This window comes from Piliocolobus tephrosceles, chromosome 4 (genome assembly GCF_002776525.5).
Source record: "Piliocolobus tephrosceles isolate RC106 chromosome 4, ASM277652v3, whole genome shotgun sequence".
NCBI classification, from domain to species: domain Eukaryota; kingdom Metazoa; phylum Chordata; class Mammalia; order Primates; family Cercopithecidae; genus Piliocolobus; species Piliocolobus tephrosceles.
In genome coordinates, this window is record NC_045437.1 from 139,139,714 (window position 1) to 139,165,512 (window position 25,799).

At 47.0% G+C, this 25,799-nt stretch overlaps 1 protein-coding gene across 1 annotated transcript in view; it reads left to right on the forward strand.

Moving 5' to 3' along the window:
• Positions 1-5,777: 5,777 nt before the first annotated feature.
• Positions 5,778-25,799, forward strand: part of FAT2 (FAT atypical cadherin 2) — a 65,254-nt gene continuing 45,232 nt past the window's right edge. Inside the window, exons 1-8 of the mRNA XM_023227105.2 lie at positions 5,778-9,043; positions 11,315-11,629; positions 18,426-18,484; positions 20,195-20,506; positions 21,479-21,689; positions 23,279-23,418; positions 24,014-24,295; positions 25,388-25,598. Of these exons, the coding sequence (XP_023082873.2) occupies positions 5,785-9,043; positions 11,315-11,629; positions 18,426-18,484; positions 20,195-20,506; positions 21,479-21,689; positions 23,279-23,418; positions 24,014-24,295; positions 25,388-25,598 (4,789 nt within the window). The 5' untranslated portion in view covers positions 5,778-5,784. The remainder of the gene's footprint in view (positions 9,044-11,314; positions 11,630-18,425; positions 18,485-20,194; positions 20,507-21,478; positions 21,690-23,278; positions 23,419-24,013; positions 24,296-25,387; positions 25,599-25,799) is intronic.

Below are 25,799 nucleotides of genomic sequence, written 5' to 3' on the forward strand. Positions count from 1 at the left end.
TCAGTGAACTCCAGTTGTCTTAAACCAACAAAGCTGGTGTTCAAGCCCTGTCCATACCAGAGTGGGAGTCTTGAATGGGAAAATCCCTTTTTTGGTCTAATGTCAGATTACTCATCCCAATGATGTAGCCCTGTCCTGGTCCTGCTTCTTCTCAAAAACCGTCAATGACTCCCTACTACCAAGGAGAGAAATTATTTCAGTGGCTAAGACTTGACTCGCAGGTACCTCGAATGTCACCATTCTTTCATTTACAGTTTTTATTCTGGTTCAAAGCACAGTCCCTCTTAATTTATTTCTCTCACCTCCTTAAGGTTTTTCATAAACAGAATATGTTTAGGATTCTTTCTTGAGAGTCACAAGAGCCAGTCTTAGCACTGAATGCGTGGGGCAGACGGTAGGACAATTAGAGGGGTTTGGAATCACCGATCCATTACAGCCCTTCCCTCTATATGCACACACATTATTTACAGATGAGGAAAAAGGTCCACAGGGCTTAGGTGACTTACTTGACCAAGAACAGACAGATAATGAGTGACTTTAGGTCTCAGCCTCCCAGAACCCAGGTCAGGGATCAGTTTATTACACTGTCTCTCAAACAAGCATTGGCAGGTGTATAACCCTGATCCACAGCCAGAGGAAATCCCTTCGCTGCCTTTGCGGGGCTCGTTTAGGGTCTGATAGAGACCATAGGTAGGCACAGGCCAAAGAACTATGCCTGTATGAGTTGGAAGGGACTTCAGAATGCTTCTTATCTCCCCCAAGGATAAATTTCCTCCTACAGTGGAATATGCTCCTCAGGTGGCCACCCAGATTCTGCTTGGATTCCCCCAGTGAGCAGGAGCTCTCCACGTTCAAACTTTTATCAGTGAGTTGGATAAAGACATGGATGTTACCACCATCAGGTTTCTGAATGTTGGAATCAAGATCCTGAGAAGCTGGAGTAGAGAGCTGAAACACAGGGTGAACTGAATCACAACCTCTTTAAAGCCCTACAGCGCTAAGTTGCAGAAAATCAGCCTGCACAAGCATAGATCAGGGATGATGGAATAATTTGTCTGAAAGTGTTTTTTGTTTTGTTTTGTTTGAGATGGAGTCCTGCTCTGTCGCCAGGCTGGAGTGCAGTGGCGCCATCTTGGCTTACTGCAACCTCCAACTCCCTGGCTCACTGCAACCTCCAACTCCCTGGTTCAAGCGATTCTACTGCCTCAGCCCACCGAGAAGCTGGGATTATAGGCACGTGCCACCATGCCTGGCTAATTTTTGTCTTTTTAATAGAGACAGAGTTTTACCATGTTGGCCAGGATGGTCTTGATCTCCCGACTTTGTGGCCTCCCAAAATCCTGAGATCACAGGCATGAGCCACTGCACCTGGCCTGAAAGTTTTTATTATCCACAAACTCACCTGTTAATAGTATAAGCCAGGTGCTAAAAAGCAGTATTACTGGGTAATATTTGTTGAAAACTGTATCACGTATTGTGCTCAGCACTTATGTGCATTAACTCACTTTCATTCTCGAAATGATCTCAGGAAGCAGGGAAACTGAGGATCAGAAAAGGCAAGTCATTTGCCCAAGGTCACACAGCCAGAGTCTGTGTGTTGTTAGCCACCTTCTCCCGCCTTCCACATCTTTGAAATGGGGCTGGGAGTTACATGGAGGGAAAGTTGGTTCATACATATATCCTAAAAGGGTCCATTCATTGCCAGGTGGACACAGAACTAATGTACCCACACAATTATTCAAAAAATTGACTACTAAGTATGCATGTGTGCCCTCTTGTAAATGTGCATATTCACTCAGATGCAGGTCTCTTTCTGGGCCTGAGGAGCCAAGGAGCATGAGGCCCCACCCCAGACAAGCGCCTGCTCGCAGCTTCCCAGAACAGTCTGTGGCTAGGCCAGCAAGCTTAGACTCGACCAGAGACCAGTGGCTTCCTGCTGTGTTGGGGCACAGGCTGGACCTTCTCCAGAGGCTTCAGCGGACCCCGCCCTCAACCCAGCCCAGGCTTTGATTCTGCCACGGCATTAAAATCTAATAACGAATATGTCCTGAGTTTTGTCTACATACCAGGCACTGTGCTGAGTACATTAATGTGCATGATCTTATGTAGTCTCCAAAAACCCTATGAATATGAATGCAGTACTCTTAATAGCCCTCTCTCACAGATGAAAAAGCTGAGATTCAGGGACACTGAGTAACTTACTAAGGTTAAACAGGTAGCAGGTGGTAGAGTTGTGACTTGAACTCAAACAGTCAGATTCGTAAGTGACCACAGCTCTTTCCGGAAGCACAGTCGGGAGGAAAGAACCTGGCTCTAATTCTCACCCTGTAACTTTCGGCAAGTCTCTTTCTTTCTTTGGGACTTTACTTTCCAGCTTCCAAAAGGAAGGAATGATCATGAAAGGCTCTTTCAGCGTTCATTCTGTCATGGCATTTCCTGAGTCCAGATTCTTCCATTTTTCAACTAGTATTGATTGAGCCTGGTTCTATACCAGGCACTGTTCTAAGCACTAGGGAATTCATCTGTGAATAAGATACACAGAACTACTCTCTTCATGGAGTCCAGTGTCAAGTGGGAAGAGAGTCATTAAACAAGTAAACAAGAAAATATTGGGTAGTGATAGGTGTCATGAAGAAAATAGGGCAAAGTGATAAAGAGAGAGTTGGCAGGAAGGCTACTCCAAACAGGGGCTCAGGAGGTGATATTTAAGTGAAAACTGGATGACAAGAAGGAACTATTCATGTGAGAATCTTAAGGGAGGCAGTAAGTGCAAAGGCGCCGAGGCAGGTCCCAGTTTTGTGTGGCTGTTGCTTGTGAACTGGAGAAGTAACATGGGCCAAGGAGTTTCTGTTTTAATCTAAGTGCTACGGGAAACCACTGGAAAATTTTAAGCAGGTGAGTCAGATGAATTGATGTATGTTTACACAAGATTTTAAAATAGTGGTCCCTGGGTGTCGTGAACTAGGAAAGTAGTACAAGGAGCCCAACATGCCTCTGTGCCCTGCAAGCCTGTTCACTCATCTGGACCTGGGGCCAGGAAACAGCTGTGCAGACACTGTTCCCTCCCTCAGCAAACTACTCCCCAGGTGTGCAGGTCCTACAGCCTGGGCAGGCCATGGGCCCCAAGCTGCCATCCCAGGGTGCATTCTCTCTGCATTTTATCCTCCTCCAGGGAGACCCCTCCCCTTCCCCTTCCCTCCAGCTCATCTTAATGGCGCTGCAAGGCGCCTGTGCAGCCACCGAGCAGCGTATCTTGCTGGGACCTGCCCAACACGGGTACTGACCTGGGGAACAGGAAGCTCTCCGTACAGCAGGGCAGGCAGGGCTGGGAGGCTGCGTGTACCCTGGGCTCGCAGAGCTGTGGAGCCAGTGGACCTGGGACTGGGGTGAGGACTCATTTTCCCTTGGGGCTTCAACTTTAAAAGCAATGCCATCCTGCAGGGGTTGGAGGCTGAATGACTCAGGGGTCCCCTTCTGCTTGTGGGGGCTGGGTCAGGGGTAGGGTGAGCGTGGCTTTTGCCTGGGGCTGGCGCCACTATGGGCTGCAGCCCTAAGCATGGAGGGACAGTAGGGGGCAGGCAGGGTGGGGAATGTACAACAGCTCTTTCTGCCACTAGCTTTCAGACCTCAAGTGCAGAATCTGCCTCCTTCCTGCCCTCTCTTTTCTGAGGTGCCTGGGCTTAGGGCACCACCAACAGAATCTCAAGAGTCGGGAGGCAGGTGGTAGGGAAGCTGGAAGGGTGGGACATATTGAAATTATTTTCTGTCACAGGCCTTCAGACCCCGAGTTAGGCAGACTTTTCTATTCCTGCCTCTTATCTCAGGATGCTGTCAGGAGGATCTTGGGGAACCCTGTGCCCAGTTCACACAGGACTCTGGGAAGGCTCGGCTCCAAGCCTCTCCTTCCCCGTTTGCCTTGGAAGTTTAACTCTTCCTTGGCTTTGAAGAGCAAGGCAACTGGAAAATCAAGTCTGGCCAGTTTTATCCAAGAATGCTTCAGCACATCTGGCTGGCAGCCACGAAGCTCCTAGGAATCAAGGCTCCCGGGGCAAGCCAGGCATCGGCCTGGTGCACCAGCCCTACACATGGCCCTGCCAAACTCTGCCCCGCTCCTACCTGCCCCTTGCCGCATCCTTGGCCCTGGTGAGTCTCACATTTTCACCCAAGCTAGAGTTCAGGGATGGGCTCTGTGGGAAACAACAAGGGTCTAAGAGAGGCAAAGCATTCATTCATGATTAGTTCAACAAGAACTAACTCCCAGGGACTAGTTCTTACCTGGTCACACACTGTGTGACTTGGAGCTTGACTGATCTCGACTTCGGGGCTCTATTTCCTCATCTATGCTCATCTATGATGAAAAGCAAGGATAGAACCCCGTCATCTCTAACGTTCATTTCAACTCAGACATTCCAGGAGCCTGGGAGTTTTCATGTTCCAGGTTACAGATGAGTCAGAGTCATGCCCTGTCTATAAGGGACATTTGGTGAAACAGGTATAAATAGGACTGGGGCAGGGAGGCAACCCTGGTCTGTGCAAGGAGTTCCCACTAGCTATAAGGCCCTGGGCAGCTCCCTTCCTTTTATGAACCTTAGTTTCCTATTATCAATAATGGCTGATATTAAGTTAGAACTGACGATAAACCAGTCACTCTGATAAGTCATTTACCTTTATTATTTCACTAAATTTTCACAACAATCCTATGAGACTGATAACTTTTTTATCCTTATTGTACAGAAGGTGAAATGAAGGCTCATCGAGGTTAAATAACTTGCTCTAAAAGTCACCTACCTAGCAAATGACTGAGGCAGGAGCTGAGAACCAGGAAGCTAGACACCAGGCCCAGGATCCTGGTCACTTTGCATTCCTGCAGCCTCTGCATGTGCGGAAACAGCTCAGTTTGACTAGAGCTCAGCCCTAATGGAAAGGCCTTGTAGGAAGGAGAGAGAGAAGAGTAGTTTAGAACCAGATTGCTAAACTTGGTTCCTGGCTAAGAGTTGGGACTATCTCACCATCACCCAAGGAGTCATAGAAAGTTTTTGGGAAAAAGAGTAAGAGTTCAGGACTGTGTTCTAGCTGCTGAGTGCCTTTGAGAGAGCATTTTAAACTAGTCTGCTATTCTTCAGCCACAGGGTTTCTCTACCATGCACTACTGACATTGGGGCTGGATAATTCTGTTGCAGGGCTGATATGGTTTGGCTGTGTTCTCACCCAAATCTCATCTTGAATTGTAGTTCCCACAATCCCCCAGTATCAAGGGAGGGATCCAGCAGAAGGTAATTGAATCATGGGGGTGTGTTTTTCCCATGCTGTTCTTATGATAGTGAATAAGTCTCATGAGAGCTGATGGTTTTATAAAGGGGAGTTCCCCTGCCCACGCTCTCTTGCCTGCTGCCATGTAAGATATGCCTTTGCTTTTCCTTTGCCTTCTGCCATGATTGTGGGGTCTCCCCAGTCATGTGGAACTGAGTCCATTAAACCTCATTCCTTTATAAATTACCCAGTCTCTGGTATGTCTTTATTCTCAGCGTGAGAACTGACTAATACAAAGGTACTGTCCTATGCATTGTGGGATGTTTAGCAGTATCCCCGGCCTCTACCTGCCAGATGCCATTAGCACCACTGGCCCCAAGATGGGACAGCCAAAAGTATCTTCAGACATTGCCAAGTGTCCCTTGAGGGTCAAAATCACCTCCAGTTAAGAACCATAGCAGTAGAAACCATTTTTTTTTCCTAACTTGCACCCTGTCTTTTATTTTCTGCCCAGGGTTTCGGGAGTTTTCCACCATGACTATTGCCCTGCTGGGTTTTGCCATATTCTTGCTCCATTGTGCGACCTCTGAGAAGCCTCTAGAAGGGATTCTCTCCTCCTCTGCTTGGCACTTCACACACTCCCATTACAATGCCACCATCTATGAAAACTCTTCTCCCAAGACCTATGTGGAGAGCTTCGAGAAAATGGGCATCTACCTCGCGGAGCCACAGTGGGCAGTGAGGTACCGGATCATCTCTGGAGACGTGGCCAATGCATTTAAAACTGAGGAGTATGTGGTGGGCAACTTCTGCTTCCTACGAATAAGGACAAAGAGCAGCAACACAGCTCTTCTGAACAGAGAGGTGCGAGACAGCTACACCCTCATCATCCAAGCCACAGAGAAGACCTTGGAGTTGGAAGCTTTGACCCGCGTGGTGGTCCACATCCTGGACCAGAATGACCTGAAGCCTCTCTTCTCTCCACCTTCATACAGAGTCACCATCTCTGAGGACATGCCCCTGAAGAGCCCCATCTGCAAGGTGACTGCCACAGATGCTGATCTAGGCCAGAATGCTGAGTTCTATTATGCCTTTAACACAAGGTCAGAGATGTTTGCCATCCATCCCACCAGCGGTGTGGTCACTGTGGCTGGGAAGCTTAACGTCACCTGGCGAGGGAAGCATGAGCTCCAGGTGCTAGCTGTGGACCGCATGCGCAAAATCTCTGAGGGCGATGGGTTTGGCAGCCTGGCTGCACTTGTGGTTCATGTGGAGCCTGCCCTCAGGAAGCCCCCAGCCATTGCTTCGGTGGTGGTGACTCCACCCGACAGCAATGATGGTACCACCTATGCCACTGTACTGGTTGACGCAAATAGCTCAGGAGCTGAAGTGGAGTCAGTGGAAGTTGTTGGTGGTGACCCTGGAAAGCACTTCAAAGCCATCAAGTCTTACGCCCGGAGCAATGAGTTCAGTTTGGTGTCTGTCAAAGACATCAACTGGATGGAGTACCTTCATGGGTTCAACCTCAGCCTCCAGGCCAGGAGTGGGAGTGGTCCTTATTTTTATTCCCAGATCAGGGGCTTTCACCTACCACCTTCCAAATTGGCTTCCCTCAAATTTGAGAAGGCTGTTTACAGAGTGCAACTTAGTGAGTTTTCCCCTCCTGGCAGTCGGGTAGTGATGGTGAGAGTCACCCCAGCCTTCCCCAACCTGCAGTATGTTCTAAAGCCATCTTCAGAGAATGTAGGATTTAAACTTAATGCTCGAACTGGGTTGATCAGCACCACGAAGCTCATGGACTTCCACGACAGAGCCCACTATCAGCTACACATCAGAACCTCACCGGGCCAGGTCTCCACCATGGTTGTCATTGACATTGTGGACTGCAACAACCATGCCCCACTCTTCAACAGGTCTTCCTATGATGGCACCTTGGATGAGAACATCCCTCCAGGCACCAGTGTTTTGGCTGTGACTGCCACTGACCGAGATCACGGGGAGAATGGATATGTCACCTATTCCATTGCTGGACCAAAAGCTTTGCCATTTTCTATTGACCCTTACCTGGGTATCATCTCCACCTCCAAACCCACAGACTACGAACTCATGAAGAGAATTTATACCTTCCGGGTAAGAGCATCAGACTGGGGATCCCCCTTTCGCCGGGAGAAGGAAGTGTCCATTTTTCTTCAGCTCAGGAACTTGAATGACAACCAGCCCATGTTTGAAGAAGTCAACTGCACAGGGTCTATCCACCAAGACTGGCCAGTAGGGAAATCAATAGTGACTATGTCAGCCATAGATGTGGATGAGCTTCAGAACCTAAAATATGAGATCGTATCAGGCAATGAATTAGAGTATTTTGATCTAAATCATTTCTCCGGAGTGATATCCCTCAAACGCTCTTTTATCAATCTTACTGCTGGTCAACCCACCAGTTATTCCCTGAAAATTACAGCCTCAGATGGCAAAAACTATGCCTCACCCACAACTTTGAATATTACTGTGGTAAAGGACCCTCATTTTGAAGTTCCTGTAACATGTGATAAAACAGGAGTATTGACACAGTTCACAAAGACTATCCTCCACTCTATTGGGCTTCAGAACCAAGAGTCCAGTGATGAGGAATTCACTTCTTTAAGCACATATCAGATAAATCATTACACCCCCCAGTTTGAGGACCACTTCCCCCAATCCATTGATGTCCTTGAGAGTGTCCCTATCAACACCCCCTTGGCCCGCCTAGCAGCCACTGACCCTGATGCTGGTTTTAATGGCAAACTGGTCTATGTGATTGCAGATGGCAATGAGGAGGGCTGCTTTGACATAGAGCTGGAGACGGGGCTGCTCACTGTAGCTGCTCCCTTGGACTATGAAGCCACCAATTTCTACATCCTCAATGTAACAGTATATGACCTGGGCACTCCCCAGAAGTCCTCCTGGAAGCTGCTGACAGTGAATGTGAAAGACTGGAATGACAACGCACCCAGGTTTCCTCCTGGTGGGTACCAGTTAACCATCTCGGAGGACACAGAAGTTGGAACCACAATTGCAGAGCTCACAACCAAAGATGCTGACTCAGAAGACAACGGCAGGGTTCGCTACACCCTGCTAAGCCCCACAGAGAAGTTCTCCCTCCACCCTCTCACTGGGGAACTGGTTGTTACAGGACACCTGGACCGCGAATCAGAGCCTCGGTACATACTCAAGGTGGAGGCCAGGGATCAGCCCAGCAAGGGCCACCAGCTCTTCTCTGTCACTGACCTGATAATCACATTGGAGGATGTCAACGACAACTCCCCCCAGTGCATCACAGAACGCAACAGGCTGAAGGTCCCAGAGGACCTGCCCCCCGGGACTGTCTTGACATTTCTGGATGCCTCTGATCCTGACCTGGGACCCGCAGGTGAGGTGCGATATGTTCTGATGGATGGCGCCCATGGGACCTTCCGGGTGGACCTGATGACAGGGGCGCTCATTCTGGAGAGAGAGCTGGACTTTGAGAGGCGAGCTGGGTACAATCTGAGCCTGTGGGCCAGTGACAGTGGGAGGCCCCTGGCCCGCAGGACCCTCTGCCATGTGGAGGTGATCGTCCTGGATGTGAATGAGAATCTCCACCCTCCCCACTTTGCCTCCTTCGTGCACCAGGGCCAGGTGCAGGAGAACAGCCCCTCGGGAACTCACGTGATGGTAGTGGCTGCCCAGGATGATGACAGTGGCCTGGATGGGGAGCTTCAGTACTTCTTGCGCGCTGGCACTGGACTCGCAGCCTTCAGCATCAACCAGGACACAGGTACTGGGGGTGGGGTAGGATAGGGTGCCAGGGCCTGGGGTAGATGGGCTGAAGGAAAAAATAAATAGGGATTCTTTTTCCTGTGTATTTTATTTTTAATTTGTTTTTACTGGAAATATATGTCTATATATGTGCATATAGACATACACATATATGCACATATATTACATATTCTGTTTATAAAGCTAATACATCAGATTATAAATTTTTTGTATAAAATTTTAAAATGAATGCTCCCCCATGTTCCATCATCCCAGATATAATCTTTACTAACAATTTGGTCTATAATCTTCTAAAGTTTTTTCTTTGTGTCTTATATATCATATATTGTTCATTTTATTATTATGAAAATATAGTATAATAGATACTATTCTAAAATTTACTTTTTTCATGTCATATAACATCAACACATTTTATTTGTCAGTTCATTTGTTTTAATTGGCCACATATTATTCTACCATATAGGCATAATATTCTTATTTATATACTTTTACTTATATGTCTGAGTCTCTACAGAAAAAAATTCTTTTCTTTTTTTGAGACAGAGTCTTGCTCTGTCACCTAGGCTGGAGTGAAGTGGTATAATCTCAGCTCATTGCAATCTCTGTCCCCCGAGTTCAAGCGATTCTCCTGCCTTAGGCTCCCGAAAGTAGCTGAAATTACAGGTACCCACCATCATGCCTGGCTACCTTTTGTATTTTTAGTAGTGATGGCCAGGCTGGTCTCGACCTCCTGACCTCAGGTGATCCGCCCATCTTGGCCTCCCAAAGTGCTAGGATTACAAGCGTGAGCCACCATGCCTGGCCGAAAAATTCTTAAAAATGAAGTTTCTAGGTCAGAGGATAATGTGCATTCTCTGTGTTAACAAGTATTTCCAAATTGCTCTCCAAAAATGTGACACAACCACATTCCTTTTTTTAAGTTTCAAGGAAAATATGTGTAAGTCAGCACTTTTTGAGTGCCCAGTACTGGTAAGGCCCTAAGATAGGTACCTGCAGGAGATCCAAGGTGAATAAAGGCAGATGACTGCCTTCAAGGAGTTTGCAATTTGGTAGGTGATTTATTTCCACCAAAACCAAGTTGTAATAACTTGTTCTCAATGTTGGCTTTCAGCAACCTTTGTCTCTTAACTCCAGCCACTGAAAGAAAACGGCTTAATCTAATTAAGCTGTGTAATTAGAAAGAGCATTAGATTAAGAGTCAATCCCAGACCCAGTTCTTCCACATACTTGCTACATGATCTTGGTCGAGTCGTGCTCCCTCTGTAAGCCTCAGTTTCCCCAGCGGTCATCTCTGTCATGCTATGGCTGTAAGCATGGGCTATGCCCTCTCACACAGACGCTGCCAGTACAGCATGATCCATGAGAGCTTGGGGTGTAATCTTCTTTTGCTCATTCTTGGACCCTCAACTTCTAGAACAGTGCTAGCCCATAGTAAGCAATTTGTGGAGGGAATGAACTAAAAAATGAAGCTCAGCCCCTTAAAATCATGAAAATGTTGGAGAAGGGAATGGCAATTTATTCATCAAATCCCTAACCCTGAAATTGATTATCTACCAGGACATAAAGTGTGAAGAATTTAAGGACAACTATAAGAAAACATCACTTACAGAATGTAAAATAGATCAATGGAATTTGGGTTTAAGTAGTCAAGAGAAAGTAGATAAACTACCACTGTCTTCTGAAAACCTTAAATATGCTCACATGCTAAAGGCATGGGCCCATTTTAGCAGAGGAATGTTCTGAGAGGTTCTAGAATAAGGATATTAATTCCCCTGTGTTCAACTCAGCATCTTCCACATTATATTGGTAGAAGCAGTTTCTTCTTTTCATAGGAAATCTACTTATTTTTTTTTTTTTTTTTTTTTTTTTTGAGACGGAGTCTCGCTCTGTGGCCCAGGCTGGAGTGCAGTGGCCGGATCTCAGCTCACTGCAAGCTCCGCCTCCTGGGTTTACGCCATTCTCCTGCTTCAGCCTCCCGAGTAGCTGGGACTACAGGCGCCCGCTGCATCGCCCGGCTAGTTTTTTGTATTTTTTAGTAGAGACGGGGTTTCACCGTGTTAGCCAGGATGGTCTCGATCTCCTGACCTCGTGATCCGCCCGTCTCGGCCTCCCAAAGTGCTGGGATTACAGGCTTGAGCCACCGTGCCCGCCAGAAATCTACTTATTAATATCCTTTCCACAGTACAGTTTGGGGAATGGTGGGTAAGGGTGATTTCTAAAGCCACTTTGAGCTCTAAAGTATTTTGGGTTTGCTGACTTCTGTCCCTAGGAATGATTCAGACTCTGGCACCCCTGGACCGAGAATTTGCATCTTACTACTGGTTGACGGTATTAGCAGTGGACAGGGGTTCTGTGCCCCTCTCTTCTGTAACTGAAGTCTACATTGAGGTTACGGATGCCAATGACAACCCACCCCAGATGTCCCAAGCTGTGTTCTACCCCTCCATCCAGGAGGATGCTCCCGTGGGCACCTCTGTGCTTCAACTGGATGCCTGGGACCCAGACTCCAGTTCCAAAGGGAAGATAACCTTCAACATCACCAGCGGAAACCACATGGGATTCTTTATTATTCACCCTGTTACAGGTAAGGATCCAAAAACTGGTTGAACAGGGATCTCTAAAATGGTGGTTCTCAAATTGTGGGCCCCAATCAGCGCCATCAGCATTACTGTGAACTTGGAAATTCAAATTCTCCAGCCCCACCCTAAACCCACTGAATCAAAATTTCGAGGGTGAGGCCCAGCAATTTGTGTTTTCGCAAGACTTGCAAGGGATTCTGATGTGTTTCAAATGTGTGCTAACATTTGACAATGCTGTTCTACAAAGTCCATCTCTGTGTGAAAATGAAAAGGATCTGTTTTCATGTTTCTTTCCTCGGGGCCCAAGGAAACTAAGCAGGTTGCCCATTGGTCAACCTGAGACTAGTTCAGATCTCCAAGTGGTCCCAACCTGACTCTCTCCTGAGTCATAAGCCACAGGTTGAATCCCTTAACCCTAGTTTCAGACTGATCTCAACCCTGCCCAGAGTGTTGGCAGTGTGAATCCACTTATGTCGTCAACCATCTCGGGAGCACCTGCCCAAAGCCTTCTGGGGCAAGGATGGTGGATGGTTGGGAGAAATCCAGACCTTGGCAGCTGGCAGCAATGAGTCAGACATTGCCCATAAAGGTGTTTTGTTTGATTTGCTTAAGCTTTATACAATTATTTTTTAAGTTGTAGCCAACACATAAAATTAGAAAATTCCACAAAACGTTCCAGATTTCTGGTTGTTCTTTAAAAATGGAAGGATTGGGCCACACTGTCTTCATAGTCCCGCTGGGCCACAGTGGCCCGGAGCCAACAGCTGCTCCCGTTGTAGACCTGGCACAGATGCTGCAGTTCCTGCCATCCCCTGTTGTATTATTCCCAGCCTGCCTCCCTCATTGACACCACCTGCCTGGCTTTCCTTGGTGCTGCAGTGTGAGAGCTAGGTCCCACGGCTGCAGACGCTTCTTAAAGCCGCATCTTCCTCTTGGGGGATGAACAACAATCCTATTGTAGAGAAGGCTGACATATTCCCCACTGAACCCAACATCCTGTTTTCCATCTCCAACAATTTACTCTTGTTCCAGAAGGATGGAACCTGGTGAGATTGGAGGAAGGGAAGAATGCGGGCGGGCAGTCCCTTTATTCTTAAGACCAAAGGGAACCAGGGGGAGGATGAGGCTGGGAGTCCTGGAGCAGACAGGAGGGTGAGTGAGATATAAGTGCCTATTTGCCTGGTAACATTTGTTGCCAACCTTTCCTGTTAACCTTTGACCTCAGGATATGGAGTAGTTCTAGGAGGAGGATGCTTTTCTCCTGGAAAACATGTTGAAGCTGGGTCTCTACCTGGCCCACCCTGTCCCTCCCTGTCCCTCCCTCTTCAGGAGTGAGAAGAGATCTCTCACCTAAGGCATTAACTTCTCAGCTTCTTCCAAATCCTTGTTCTGTTTACTATCAACAGTTCCCTGACAGCAGGTCTGGCAAAATGCCCTAGAGGGCAGAGATGTTCTTCACCTTCCTGCAGTTGAAAGGAAGAAATCTTTATACGCATGAACATTTTCAAAAGTAGAACAAATCACCAATGCGCCCCCAGCCCACCTTTCTCAGCACCATCATTACTTTGTCCCACTTCCCTACTTGGATGCCTTGCATGGCTTCCCTGTGCCCTTAAGATAAAGTCAGTAAGCCAGACATGGTGGCTCACACCTGTGATCCCAGCACTTGGGGAGGCCGTGAGCCCAGGCGTTCCAGAGCTCCCTGGGCAACATGGCGAAATCCCATCTCTACAAAACATACAAAAATCAGCCTGGCGTGACGGTGTGCACCTGAAGTCCCAGCTACTCAGGAGGCTGAGGTAGCAAGACGGCTTGCGTCTGGGAGTTCGAGGCTGCAGTGAGCCATGATCACATCACTGGTCTCCAGCCTGGGTGACAGAACAACAGCCTGTCTCAGAAAAAAAAAGAAAGAAAGAAAGAAAGTCAGATTCTGCTGTGTCCTACAAAGTCTTGCCTTGTCTGTCCTTGCTGACCTCTCTGGTCTCATCTTGCCCCTCTCCTGCTGCCCCTCCCCATGTTCCAGTCACATGGCCTGCCTCCGTCGGGGCCCCTCCACACAGAATTTTGCATGTGCCATTCTCTCTAGCAGGCAACTCTTCTCTCCTTTTGTCTGGTTAACTCCCGCTCTTCTTTCAGATTCCAGCCCAGCTGTTCTTACCTTAGAGAAGTCTGTCCTGATACCCTAACACACTTTCCAGCACCACCTACTCCTTTTGTGATGTTATATTCACTTGTGTGATTATTCCATTAATAGCCTGTGTCCTTCACTAGACTTCAGAGTTCCCCGAGAAAAGGGACCCTAACTGTTGGTGCCCACCACAATTTCTTCAGTACCTGTCACACATTAGGAGCTCAACACATAATTGCTAAATGGATGAATGAATCTCTGCCAGCATCCACAATGTTTTGTTAAACTTAGGATTCATGCACACACTCAGCAAATGTTTAAAGGTGTCTGCCCTTACGAGGCTTCTAAACAATGTGCCGTGGAGTTATATGAAGACAAATAAAACACGATTTCAGGTGTTGAGAAATTCAGTCCATCAGGAGCATGAAGATTTGGATATAAACACGATAGAACCAGTTTGAAAGGGTGTAACATCGTAAAATATGTGTAGGTACAGTGCCCTGGCCACTCACAAGAAGGAGGAAGCTGCCCTGGGTGGTAGATCTGCAAGGGCTTCATGGAACAGGGGTGGTTATGCTGAGCTGGAGGGTGGGAGGATTTTGAGAGGCAGCAGTCTGGGAGAGCAAATGGGCGAGGATGATGTCACAGGTGCTATCTGAGAGGGAAGAAGACCCTGATCTTGTTGAAGACAATACAAGTAGATGGACTTTCTAAAGGTTTATCGCAGTTCCACCACTTATAAATAATGAGATCTTGGGAAAGTGACTTACCTGCTCTATGCTTGAGTTTTCTCACCAGTGAAATGGAGATTATAATAGAGACCACCTGGGTGGTTGTGAGGATTAAATGAGTTAATATACAGAGTTACAGAAAGAGCTTAGCTGAATGCCTGTGCATGTGAGAGCTCCAAAAGGGTTGGTTCTTTGATGCTGCAGGAGGGAAGAAGAGGAAGATAAAGTTGGAAAGGTAGCTGGGGCAAGACCTAGATTGTGGTGACTCAGGATAAGAGGAGTTCAAGATCAGAAATCTATCAGAGATAGAATCAACAACAGTCAGAAAACTGTTGGAGGAGGGAAGATGAAGGGTCAAATATGGGTCTGAGAGAGGGTGTTGGGGAAACATTTGTTTGGAGGAGAAAAATGGTAAGAGTGAAGTCCACTGAGTGCCACCTCATCCAGGAAGGGCGAGAGGGGTTTTCTATGCACCTTAGTGAATGTGCACGCAGCCCTGTGGAGGTGGTTCTGCTATATCCCCATTCTATTCGGGCACTTCTTGGGAACTCTGACACTGCCTTCAGAGAGGAGGATGAGGATGAGAATAGGGGCCACTGTGCAGGATGCCACAGGGCATTGATTCCAGAGACACAGGACCTTAGAAGGCCAAGGGAGGCAGTGGTGAGAGGCAGAAGGAGAAAAGAAAAACCATATGGGGTTGGAGGAGAAAGGGAGAGAGAGACAGAGAGGCTGAGATTCAGAGGCACAAGGGGAGACGAGAGAGAAGAGCTGGAAGAGAGGAGCAGGATGGTGAAGGAGATACACAGAGAGAAAAGAGCAAAGGGAGAGGAGAGAAGGGCAGGGAGGAAAGGAAGGGATGGAGCCAGATGGAAGGCTTACCTGCCAAGACCCCCTAGTCCTTACGCTCTTCCTGGGGGACCCCAGCCCTAGGCCCTCCCCCATGAGGCACCTCAGCTTGGGGCCAAGCTGGGACAGTATCCACACCCTCCCATTACAGGAGTGTGTCTTTCCTTCCATTTGTTCTTCTTTGACTGGAAGGGTGCCTGAGTGTGGAGCTTCTCAGGAGCCTTCTCCAATTCCTCACATGCCAACCTTCAGTTAGGGAAGAAAAAGCTGGAATGACTTGTGTTCAACTACACAAGGCGAAAACATGCCCCTGACAGAGCCCACATCCTCACACCACACTCCTCCCATTGCCATGACTGGAGGCTCTGGCCCAGCACTGAATCCCTGTTCCCCTTGCTGAGCTCCCAGCTCTGTCACTGAGCCCCCCAGGGAACCTCTGGGCTCTTCACTGAGCTTCTTTTTCTACACTTAATTCCATGATCTCAATCACTTCATCACCTAAACAAGATCAGGAAACTTACTGAAAGTGTTCAGATGTTCCATTAACCTTGACCAGTAACTCTGCTTTCATTTACAAGAGACCATCCACACCAGCCATGGCCTCTCAGGCCATGGCTTTGGATGACCTCTGGGCCCATGAAAACCTCCACCTCAACTTCCCGGAATCTTGCAGAGAGCTAGCACCTTCTCTGCCCAACTTCTTCAATTACGGATGAACTGAGAGAAGCCCAGAGGAGCCCCCTCTCTATTCATCTGCACCAGCCTGTCATGGGAAAAGCCAGTACTAGGACCCTAGTGAATAGTAATAATAATAAATGGGGAAAATGCTATCACTTCGTGGTTTCTCTGAAACTGAAGGTGATAGTTGTTATTTCTGCTGCAGCTCCTGTCAAGCTGCTTTTTCTTTCTCTTTCTCTTTTTCTTTTTTTTTAAGGAATCTTGCTCTGTCACCCAGGTTGGAGTGCAGTGGCGCGATCTTAGCTTACTGCAACTTCTGCCTCCTAGGTTCAAGCAATTCTCCTGTTTCAGCCTCCCTAGTAGCTGTTTCAGCCTCCCTAGTAGCCACAACACCCGGCTAATTTTTTTTGTATTTTTAGTAGAGATGAGGTTTTACCATATTGGTCAAGCTGGTCTCAAACTCCTGACCTCAAGTGATCCGCCCACCTTGGCCTCCCAAAGTGCTGGGATTACAGGTGTGAGCCACCATGCCCGGGCGACAAGCTGCCTCTTTTACTCAACAATATATTGTGTGCAGCATTTCCCCATCTACAAAATGTATTTTGAATAGTTGCTTAAGATTCCTTTTTATGTAAACTGTATACAACTGGTCCCTTATATGGATTGTGTCCAATTATCTGCTTTTAAAACATGACTAAGGTGAACACCGTGTGTACTCATCTTCCCAGATGTATGCATTGATTTCCTTAGAATAAATTCCTTAAAGTGGGATGAGAAGTTCGGAACTTAAGCCAGAAAGATGTTAAAGGTCGCCCAATTCCACTCCTCCTTTTGCAGAGGAGGCTGGGGTTGAAATAAGGTTGGGAGAATTAACAGGAGCTTCCTGGAGTCAAGCAAGGCACAGAGGGGATTAGTGGGTCCCCTGTAAGGAACCTGAGGCTGGAGTTGGGGGTTGGCAGGGCCATAGGAGGGGAAGGGAGAGGCTGAGGCAGGAGGTAGAGTCCTTTCTGGAGGCCTCCAATCCCAAAGACCCTGAATGCTTTCCCAGCCTCACCATGACCCCTGACCCGTTCCTGTCCCAACATATGAATTCTCAGAATTGAATTGGTTGCCAGGACTTTTTCAGATGTAAAGATAGAAACCCAATGCAGGTTGGCTGAGGCAATAAACGACATTGTTTTTCTTACTTTATGGAAAATTCCAGACATAGGATGGCTGCAGGCACAGGTGTAGCCAGCATTCGAATAATGTAATGAAGGCTCTGCCTCTGCTTATCTCTTGGCCTTATTTTCTCTGAGTGGATCTATCCTCAGGAGTCCTTCTTGTTGCTGTCAGGCTTCCTCCTGTCCTCTCAGCACACCAGCAGAAAAAGTATCTTTCTAGAGCTCTTGCAAAAGCCCCAGAATTGATTCTTATCAGACAGACGGGTCCCTTGTCTATTGCAGAGCCAGTTGCGAGGGCCAGGGGGATAGTCTGTGCTGACTGGCTATCCTTGGGCTATAAACTTCTCCCCAGGAGGTTCAGCCTCACCCCAGATAGTGAAGGACTAAAATTGGTTTCCCCTGAGGAGAACTGGCATTTGTTAATTAAAAGAAGAGGAAATGAATGATGAGCAGAAGACATCCAGATGCAAACATGTTCCATAGATTTTAGTGACAAGAAACCAAAACTGCATCACAGCAGTGCTGACATTAACCCCTGTGCACGAGTAACCCTACTGGGTGCTTCCAGCTGGCAACCATCCTGACTGGGGAGGCTGCTCATGGTGGGCCGATTGCTGAAGTTTTGATGTATCACCCCTGCCTAATAGTGAAAGCAGGAAGTAGCTGGGAACTTCACCTGACATACTATCTCTGCTGTTCTCTCCCAGCTCCTCACTTCACCCTCCCTTTCCCCCGAGTTTCATTTCCCCTTAGTGTTCTGATGCTCCTCAGCCTACAGTGAGGTCATATTCCAATAGATCTATCATAAGTTAAAAATACTGTAAGTCCAAACTGTGTTTAAACACTGAACCTACAGAACATCACAGCTTAGCCTTGCCTACCTTGTACGTGCTCAGAACACTTGCATTAGCTTAAGGGGGCAAAATCATCTCACACAAAGCCTATTTTATAATAAAGTATTGAATATTTCAACACTTCAGTATTTGTACTCAATACTTCAGTATTTGAATACTGAAGTGAAAGTAAACAACAGAATGTATGGGTACTTGAAGTATGGTTTGTACTGAATGTGTATCGCTTTCACACCATGATAAAGTGGGAAATTTAAGTTGAACTATCCTAAGTTGAGGATGATCTTTAAGTGATCAGAAGAATTCTTATCTGAGATTTGAATGTAATTCTTGAACTTGCCTCAGTAAAGTGGCCCTGAAAGCCTTTTGCTCATGTCTCTCCCCTACCATCTCTCTCCCAGGTCTCCTATCTACAGCCCGGCAGCTGGACAGAGAGAACAAGGATGAACACATCCTGGAGGTAAGTAATGGTGGTGAATCCATCGACTGGGTTTGAATGCCTCCCACAGAAGGTGATTTGTGGAGCCATGTTAGGCCTTGGAGCCACATGCATGTCTAGCACTGTGGCTGAGGAGGGTTTGGCCTCAGGGAGGAGGATACACGTGAGCTGAGCCTTGCTGGATGATCCTTGGATCTTTGCTAGCTCCTCAGCACTGAGAAGGGAAGGAGTCTGAAACTGTGACCAGGCTGGGAAGGCACCATTGATTGATTAGTAATGCCTGCAGGGAGTGAAGGAGAGGGGAGCCGTACATGTGTGCTATGTACTTATTGAGTCCATTCCATCCCTCCTGGCCCAGGGAGACAGAATCATTCTTGGTCAAACACTAGGTCAGTAGCAGAGCCAGGATGAAGACCAGACCTTTGTCTTCTAGATCTGTGTTCTTTCTAGGATGCCTCTAAAATCACATAGGCATTCCTGGTGCCTATTCCAATGAAAGGCTTTGGTTAGTGGCTTAGAGGGAACGAAATCAGAAGAGAAGGAGATCAGGTGGAAATCTAACTATTTCTCCTCCTGAGCTGTCCTTCACTGATTATCTCTTCTAGTTTTAAAGGCATCAGGAGGGGGGAATACATATTCCTCAGCAGGAAATAAATTTTGCCTTTGATACTTCCATGCTCTGCACATTCTTTTTCCTTTGGTAAGAAACGGGTATTATTGGCCAGGTACAATGGCTCATGCCTATGATCCCAGCACTTTGGGAGGCTAAGGCGGGCAGATCACTTGAGGTTAGGAGTTCAAGACCAGCCTGACCAACATGATGAAACCCCATCTCTAATAAAAATACAAAAATTAGCTATGTGTGGTGGCGGGCGCTTGTAATCCCAGCTACTTGGGAGGCTGAGGCAGGAGAAGCACTTGAATCCAGGAGTGGAGGTTGCAGTGAGCCGAGATCGTGCCACTGCACTCCAGCCTGGGCGATAGAGCGAGACTCTTCTCAAAAAAAAGAAAAAAAGAAACAGGTATTATTAGTAAGAAGTAGCTAAATGGCTTTCTAGAATTCCTAAGGACTGAAAGCATTCTCCACAGTTCAGTAACAGATATTTACCTTTAAACACCGAAGTGTTTTTAAAAATTCGGAACTATTTCAGGTGGAAAGGTCCTGTCTGATATGATGCCCTTGGGGCTATTGATGCATGTGATTATTTGCCCTTGCATTAAATAACTACTGGTTCTGAAATGATTTGGGGGCCTTTTCTCACTCGATTTCATTGCATTGGGCCACGTGTCTGACTCAGAAAGTACCACTCATTCCCTCATAAACATTTTCTCATTTGTTTTCTCTAATATTGAGCAGCTTAAGGAAACCAGAGAACTAAGATTATGAGAAACACAAGCAAGTAAAAAGTAGGTAGTCTCTGAGAAATGGCCCAGGGGTTGTCCCACATACACAGGACCAGCTTTTGTCTAGAGACTCTGACTCTGTCTTCTTCCAGTTCTTTCTGCTTCCTTTCTCTGTTCTCACTGGCTTTCCCATGGGCAAAGTTGCCAGAGAGCTGAGTTCCAAGTAGGTGAAGTTATGATAATAAAAAGCACAAGCTTATAACAAAGAACAAACTGACTGATATTTCCAGGTTGTTAAAAGTGGTGGTAGGGCTGTGGTGGGTGGCAAAGCATAGTCACTAATTTGCAATTGTCAGCTCAGGTGCTTATGCTCAATTCTGCCCCCAGGTGACCGTGCTGGACAATGGGGAGCCCTCACTGAAGTCCACCTCCAGGGTGGTGATAGGCATCTTGGACGTCAATGACAATCCACCTGTATTCTCCCATAAGCTCTTCAATGTCCGCCTTCCAGAGAGGCTGAGCCCAGTGTCCTCTGGGCCTGTGTACAGGCTGGTGGCTTCAGACCTGGATGAGGGTCTTAATGGCAGAGTCACCTACAGTATCAAGGAGAGCGATGAGGAGGGCTTCAGTATCGACCCGGTCACGGGTGTGGTGTCATCCAGCAGCACTTTTACAGCTGGAGAGTACAACATCCTAACGGTGAGCAGACAGAAGGAAGCCACAGAGGGAGGAGTGGCATGCTGGTTAGTGACCTTCTTTGAGAATTCAGGAGGAGGGAGACAGCCCGCCGTCATGAGGGAAGTGGTACTCTCCTTCCTGGCCTTCTCCCAGAGAAACTGGGAGTCCCAGCTTCAGCCAAAGGATCAAATTCTGGGTCCTTCTCTTTGAGGGCAATAAGGTCTTTGCCTGGGAAATCCCCTCAATTCATAGAAAGAAGGATTTAGTGAGAGTAAGAGAGGATTTAGAATCAATAAGCCTGGGTTCCAACCCTAGTACTGCCATTTTACACCTGTGTGATCTTGGACAAGTCATTTAACCTTTGTTTTATCATTTGTAAAATGGAGATAAGAACGTTTTTCTTGTGAGAAGCCAATATATCAAGTAGCTAGTGCATGGGTGCTTCCATTAGTCAGCCTGAATTCAACCCCAGTCTCATTGCTAGCCAAGCATTTCATCTGGTAGGTGAATTGACCACGCTGAGCCCTAGTTTCTCCTTGTAAAAGAGAGATGATAACAGGACCTCTTCCAAGGTTATTGTGAGGATTAAATCAGATATTGTGCACAAAACTCTTAGAACAAGGCCTGATAATAGTGAGAATTCAATAAATTCTAGCTTGTTAGGTTTATGGTAGTTGGGAAAAGCAAAGGGCATATGTATGTAAAGTTCAATTTAGGAAGTAGCACACAGTAAGTCTTCAGTTAATAGTGGCATTTATTATTTTTATACTAACCATGAGGTTCTTGAGCACAGGTTATATGTTTTATTCACCACCATGCCTGCAGCAACTGGCAGGGTGCCTGTTTACAGCAAGCCCTCAAGTGTGCATCAAATGAATGAATGACTGCATGAGAAGCCAGCTTGGTCAGAATCACAGAACGCTCTGGTTCTCATCCTGGCTGCTTGGGTCTTCTTGTCTCTTGCCCTCAGTTTTGGTGTTGGCCTCCTTTCAGATCAAGGCAACAGACAGTGGGCAGCCACCACTCTCAGCCAGTGTCCGGCTACACATTGAGTGGATCCCTCAGCCTCGGCCGTCCTCCATCCCCCTGGCCTTTGATGAGACCCACTACAGCTTTACCGTCATGGAGACGGACCCTGTGAACCACATGGTGGGGGTCATCAGCGTAGAGGGCAGACCCGGCCTCTTCTGGTTCAACATCTCAGGTGAGGCGAGGCTGAGGGCCCAACGAGGGCCAGGCCCTCCTGTCCTTATACACCAGCTCTAGTTTTCCTGCTACAGTCCTTCTGAGCCCTCTCAAGGTCGGGCTCCTTGGCACCCCCTCTTTCAGCCCTGAGGGCGGACTGCCTCTTCCCTGGTTCTCCGGGAGCACAGGCAGTAAGAATGCCATGAATGCCAAGCTTTCCTTTCACTCCAGCCATGATCTCTAACCCCAGCCAGAGTTGGCAGTGCCTCCAGTTGCCCCAAGAACCTGGGAGACCTAAGATGGTCCAGGAAGACTCAGAGCAGAAACGCTTTGTGTTTCCTTTTCTGCCTCAATGTGAAAATCATAGTTGACCGTGAGCCTTCCGTCAGCTATACCCTGGGGCCATGTGCAATGTTCTGGCTTCAGGTTTTGCCCTTGAGATCGGGGGAATGGGCCCATTCTCATTCTAGGAGGCACTTGGATCCAGGCTCTGATGGCTTTCTCTGAAACTCCTCTCTGTCTCTAAATCAAGGTTTTGTTTCAACATCTGGGGGTCACAGAACCCTTCAGGAATCTGATGAATGCTTAGGTCCTCATTCCAAAAAGTTGCATGCACAAACACACACAAATGTAAACCTGCCTACAATTTAGAGGATTTACAGGCTCTTTGAAACCCATCCAGGGATTCCAGGTTAAAAATCTCTAAGAGTTTCAGCACCCACATGAACATGGAGTCCTGGTACAGTTTTCCGTCCTAGCTAAGAGTAGGATAGGACATATGCCCCTGACCCAAGCTCTTTGAACCTCCTGGACTTACTTCCAGTTCTGGTTTACTGCTCTTTTAATTATTTGAGTTTTCTTCTTTAACACCAAATTAATGCGTGTACTCTCTAAAACTTCAAAAGCACAAATGGGCTGGGCACAGTGGCTTGCACCTGTAATCCCAGCTATTTGAGAGGCTGAAGTAGGAGGATCACTTGAGGCCAAGGCCGAGGCTGCAGTGAGCTATGATTGCACCATATACCCCAGCCTGCGTGACAGAGTGAGAGCCTGTCTATAAATAGGTAAATACGCACATACAAATGCATGCAGAGAAGAGAATAAAAATCACCTAAAGTTCCACCAATCAGAAGATAATCCACTGTTATAATTTTGATGTGTTTCCTTCTTGTCATTTTTCCTTTACATGCCCGCATGCACACACACACACACACACCCCCTTAGGGTTATATTAAAATATTGTTTTGTAATACCTTTAAGTGTAAATATATCATGAATATATTTCCATGTCACTAAACATATTTCTATATACTAGACATTTTAAAAACTTCATGTTATTTTACATTTGGATTCTTATAGTTTATTAATAAATTTGATTTATTAATAAAATTTAAATGAAAATAACTTGACAGAATAAATTACACTTTTGGGACTGGGGAATAAACTACCACCTGTTACCCAGATCTTTACCACCTTTACCACCTTTACTATCTTTACCACTGTAAACTTTACCACCATGTCCTCTGAGCCTGACAACCAAAGCCTGTCTTATGCTGTGATGCCTAAATCACTGAGGTTGTGTGTGCTTTCTCCCCACTCCCACTCCAGGTGGGGATAAGGACATGGACTTTGACATTGAGAAGACCACAGGCAGCATCGTCATTGCCAGGCCTCTTGATACCAGGAGGAGGTCGAGCTATAACTTGACTGTCCAGGTGACAGATGGGTCCCGCACCATTGCCACCCAGGTTAGAGGCCTCAGCTGGGGACTGCTGTGTTGAGAGGAGATGGAAGGCCTCCTTGGTTGGGATGAGGCTACAGAGGTTTTTTGTGGATGTGGTGTTCCTCAAGGAACACTGAATTTAGAATCAAGGTTCTTGTCTAATGCACTCTGTAATTCTGTGACCCTGGGAGAATTCTTGCTCCCACTCTGAATCTGTCTATAATTGGAAGCTTGTTTAAATGAGCAGTTTTAATAAAAGATAGAGTACCACGGGGCTTCCATGGGAATAGGGGGATGATGACTGGGTAAGTGGGGCTCTGAATTTCTATTCTGGCTTCAGCCAGAGTTTTATCTGTTTCTCACATTTGGATTTCACACAACATTTCACTTGATGGAAAGGTCCTTCAAGAAAATTTTTGTTTTTGAAAAACACTAGACTGTGCAGCATCTGAAGGTCTTTTGATTTTGAAACACTATCATTCATTCAACAAATATTTATCGAGTGATTGCTGAGTGCCAGGCACTGTGCTAGGCCTGCGTGGTACAGGGAGGTCCAGACAGACCCAGTCCCTGTTCCCCTGGGGCTCGCAGTGGACCTTCTCCCTCACCTCCCTCCCTAGGTCCACATCTTCATGATTGCCAACATTAACCACCATCGGCCCCAGTTTCTGGAAACTCGTTATGAGGTCAGAGTGCCCCAGGACACCGTGCCAGGGGTGGAGCTCCTGCGAGTCCAGGCCATAGATCAAGACAAGGGCAAAAGCCTCATCTATACCATACACGGCAGCCAAGACCCAGGAAGTGCCAGCCTTTTCCAGTTGGACCCAAGCACTGGTGTCCTGGTAACGGTGGGAAAATTGGACCTGGGCATGGGGCCCTCCCAGCACACACTGACAGTCATGGTGAGTAAATGGAAGAATCTGGTGAGAATATGCTTGCATGCAGATGTGTGGGGGTGGACGTGCTTGGAGACATGCCGAAGGTCCCCTTCCCTGGTGAGCCAGGCACACCAGTGCTCATAAAGACCATACATGAGACAGAGTTGTGACATTTCACAGCTGGCCAAGGGCACCTTCCATAAGGGATGCCTGCAAGTGAAGGTAGAGATGGGACGGCTGCCAAGGAAACTCCTGTCAACCTCAGCTTTCTCTGGGTTCACCCCAAATATCCCCAAGAGCTATCTCCCTGCTCAGTGACTTCATGACACAATGTGGATTCATGTAGTGTCAGAGCTGGAAGGGACACGGAGGCTTTCCCACTGAGAGCAAGGACTAGGGTTAGGCCAGCAAGCCATGCAGGACACAAAATGTAAGGAGGGCTCACTCTCTCTGTGCCATGTGCCTGCATTTTTATGACCCCAAGAGTCAGGGCCTCTTTAAATTTTGCACCCTACTTGCCTACCCCTAGTTCTATCCCTGACCCTGCCCATTTGTCTCATCTTACACCTGAAACCCACCGAGAAAGACAGACTTGCTCCCTGCCATATAGTTAATTATGATGGAACCAGAATCGGAGTCTGGCCTCCTGTCTTAAAGATCAGGGTTCTTACGCTAATTTATCATCCTTTGGGCATATAATATGTATTCAAGGCTCTGTGAAGTCCTGCAGCAAAGAAAACTGTTTGCATTTAATTCAGTGCTCCCCAAATTTACGTGACCATATAATTTTTTTTCCCTGCATAACATGTTAACATCTTGAAGAATGAGTATTATTCTCTGAGATGTAATTTGGAAAACATTGCTTCTCTGCCTATTTCTGCCTTTCTTCTAAAATAGAATTATCCATTAAAATAGCTGAGCCTAGGAATCATTGACTGACAAATTTACATAAAAGAAGAAAAAGAGCATAGATTAGAACAAGATTTAAAAGAATACGGAGAGTTAGTTACAACTGGGCATATTTTAAATTGGCATTCTAGTTCATTGACCTTACCCTAACCCTGCCTCCTCCTAATTCCATTTGCTGCTCACCCAATTACCCCTTTGGGCCCATAGGTCCGAGACCAGGAAATACCCATCAAGAGGAACTTCGTGTGGGTGACCATTCGTGTGGAGGATGGAAACCTCCACCCACCCCGCTTCACCCAGCTCCACTATGAGGCAAGTGTTCCTGATACCATAGTCCCTGGCACAGAGCTGCTGCAGGTCCGAGCCATGGATGCCGACCGGGGAGTCAATGCTGAGGTCCACTACTCCCTCCTGAAAGGTGAGACACCTGGCCATGAGCTCAGAGGATGGGTCAAGATGCTTTAGAAAGAAAGGAAAGCACTAGAGGCATGAATTTGTAAATTAATCGAGTACCAAGCTCGTTAAGCCTTGGCAAACAATAATTCTAGAGCATTCCCTGGGACTACCTAAATTAATGCACTTCCAAAGATAGTATTACTATCCAAAGATAGTAATAACA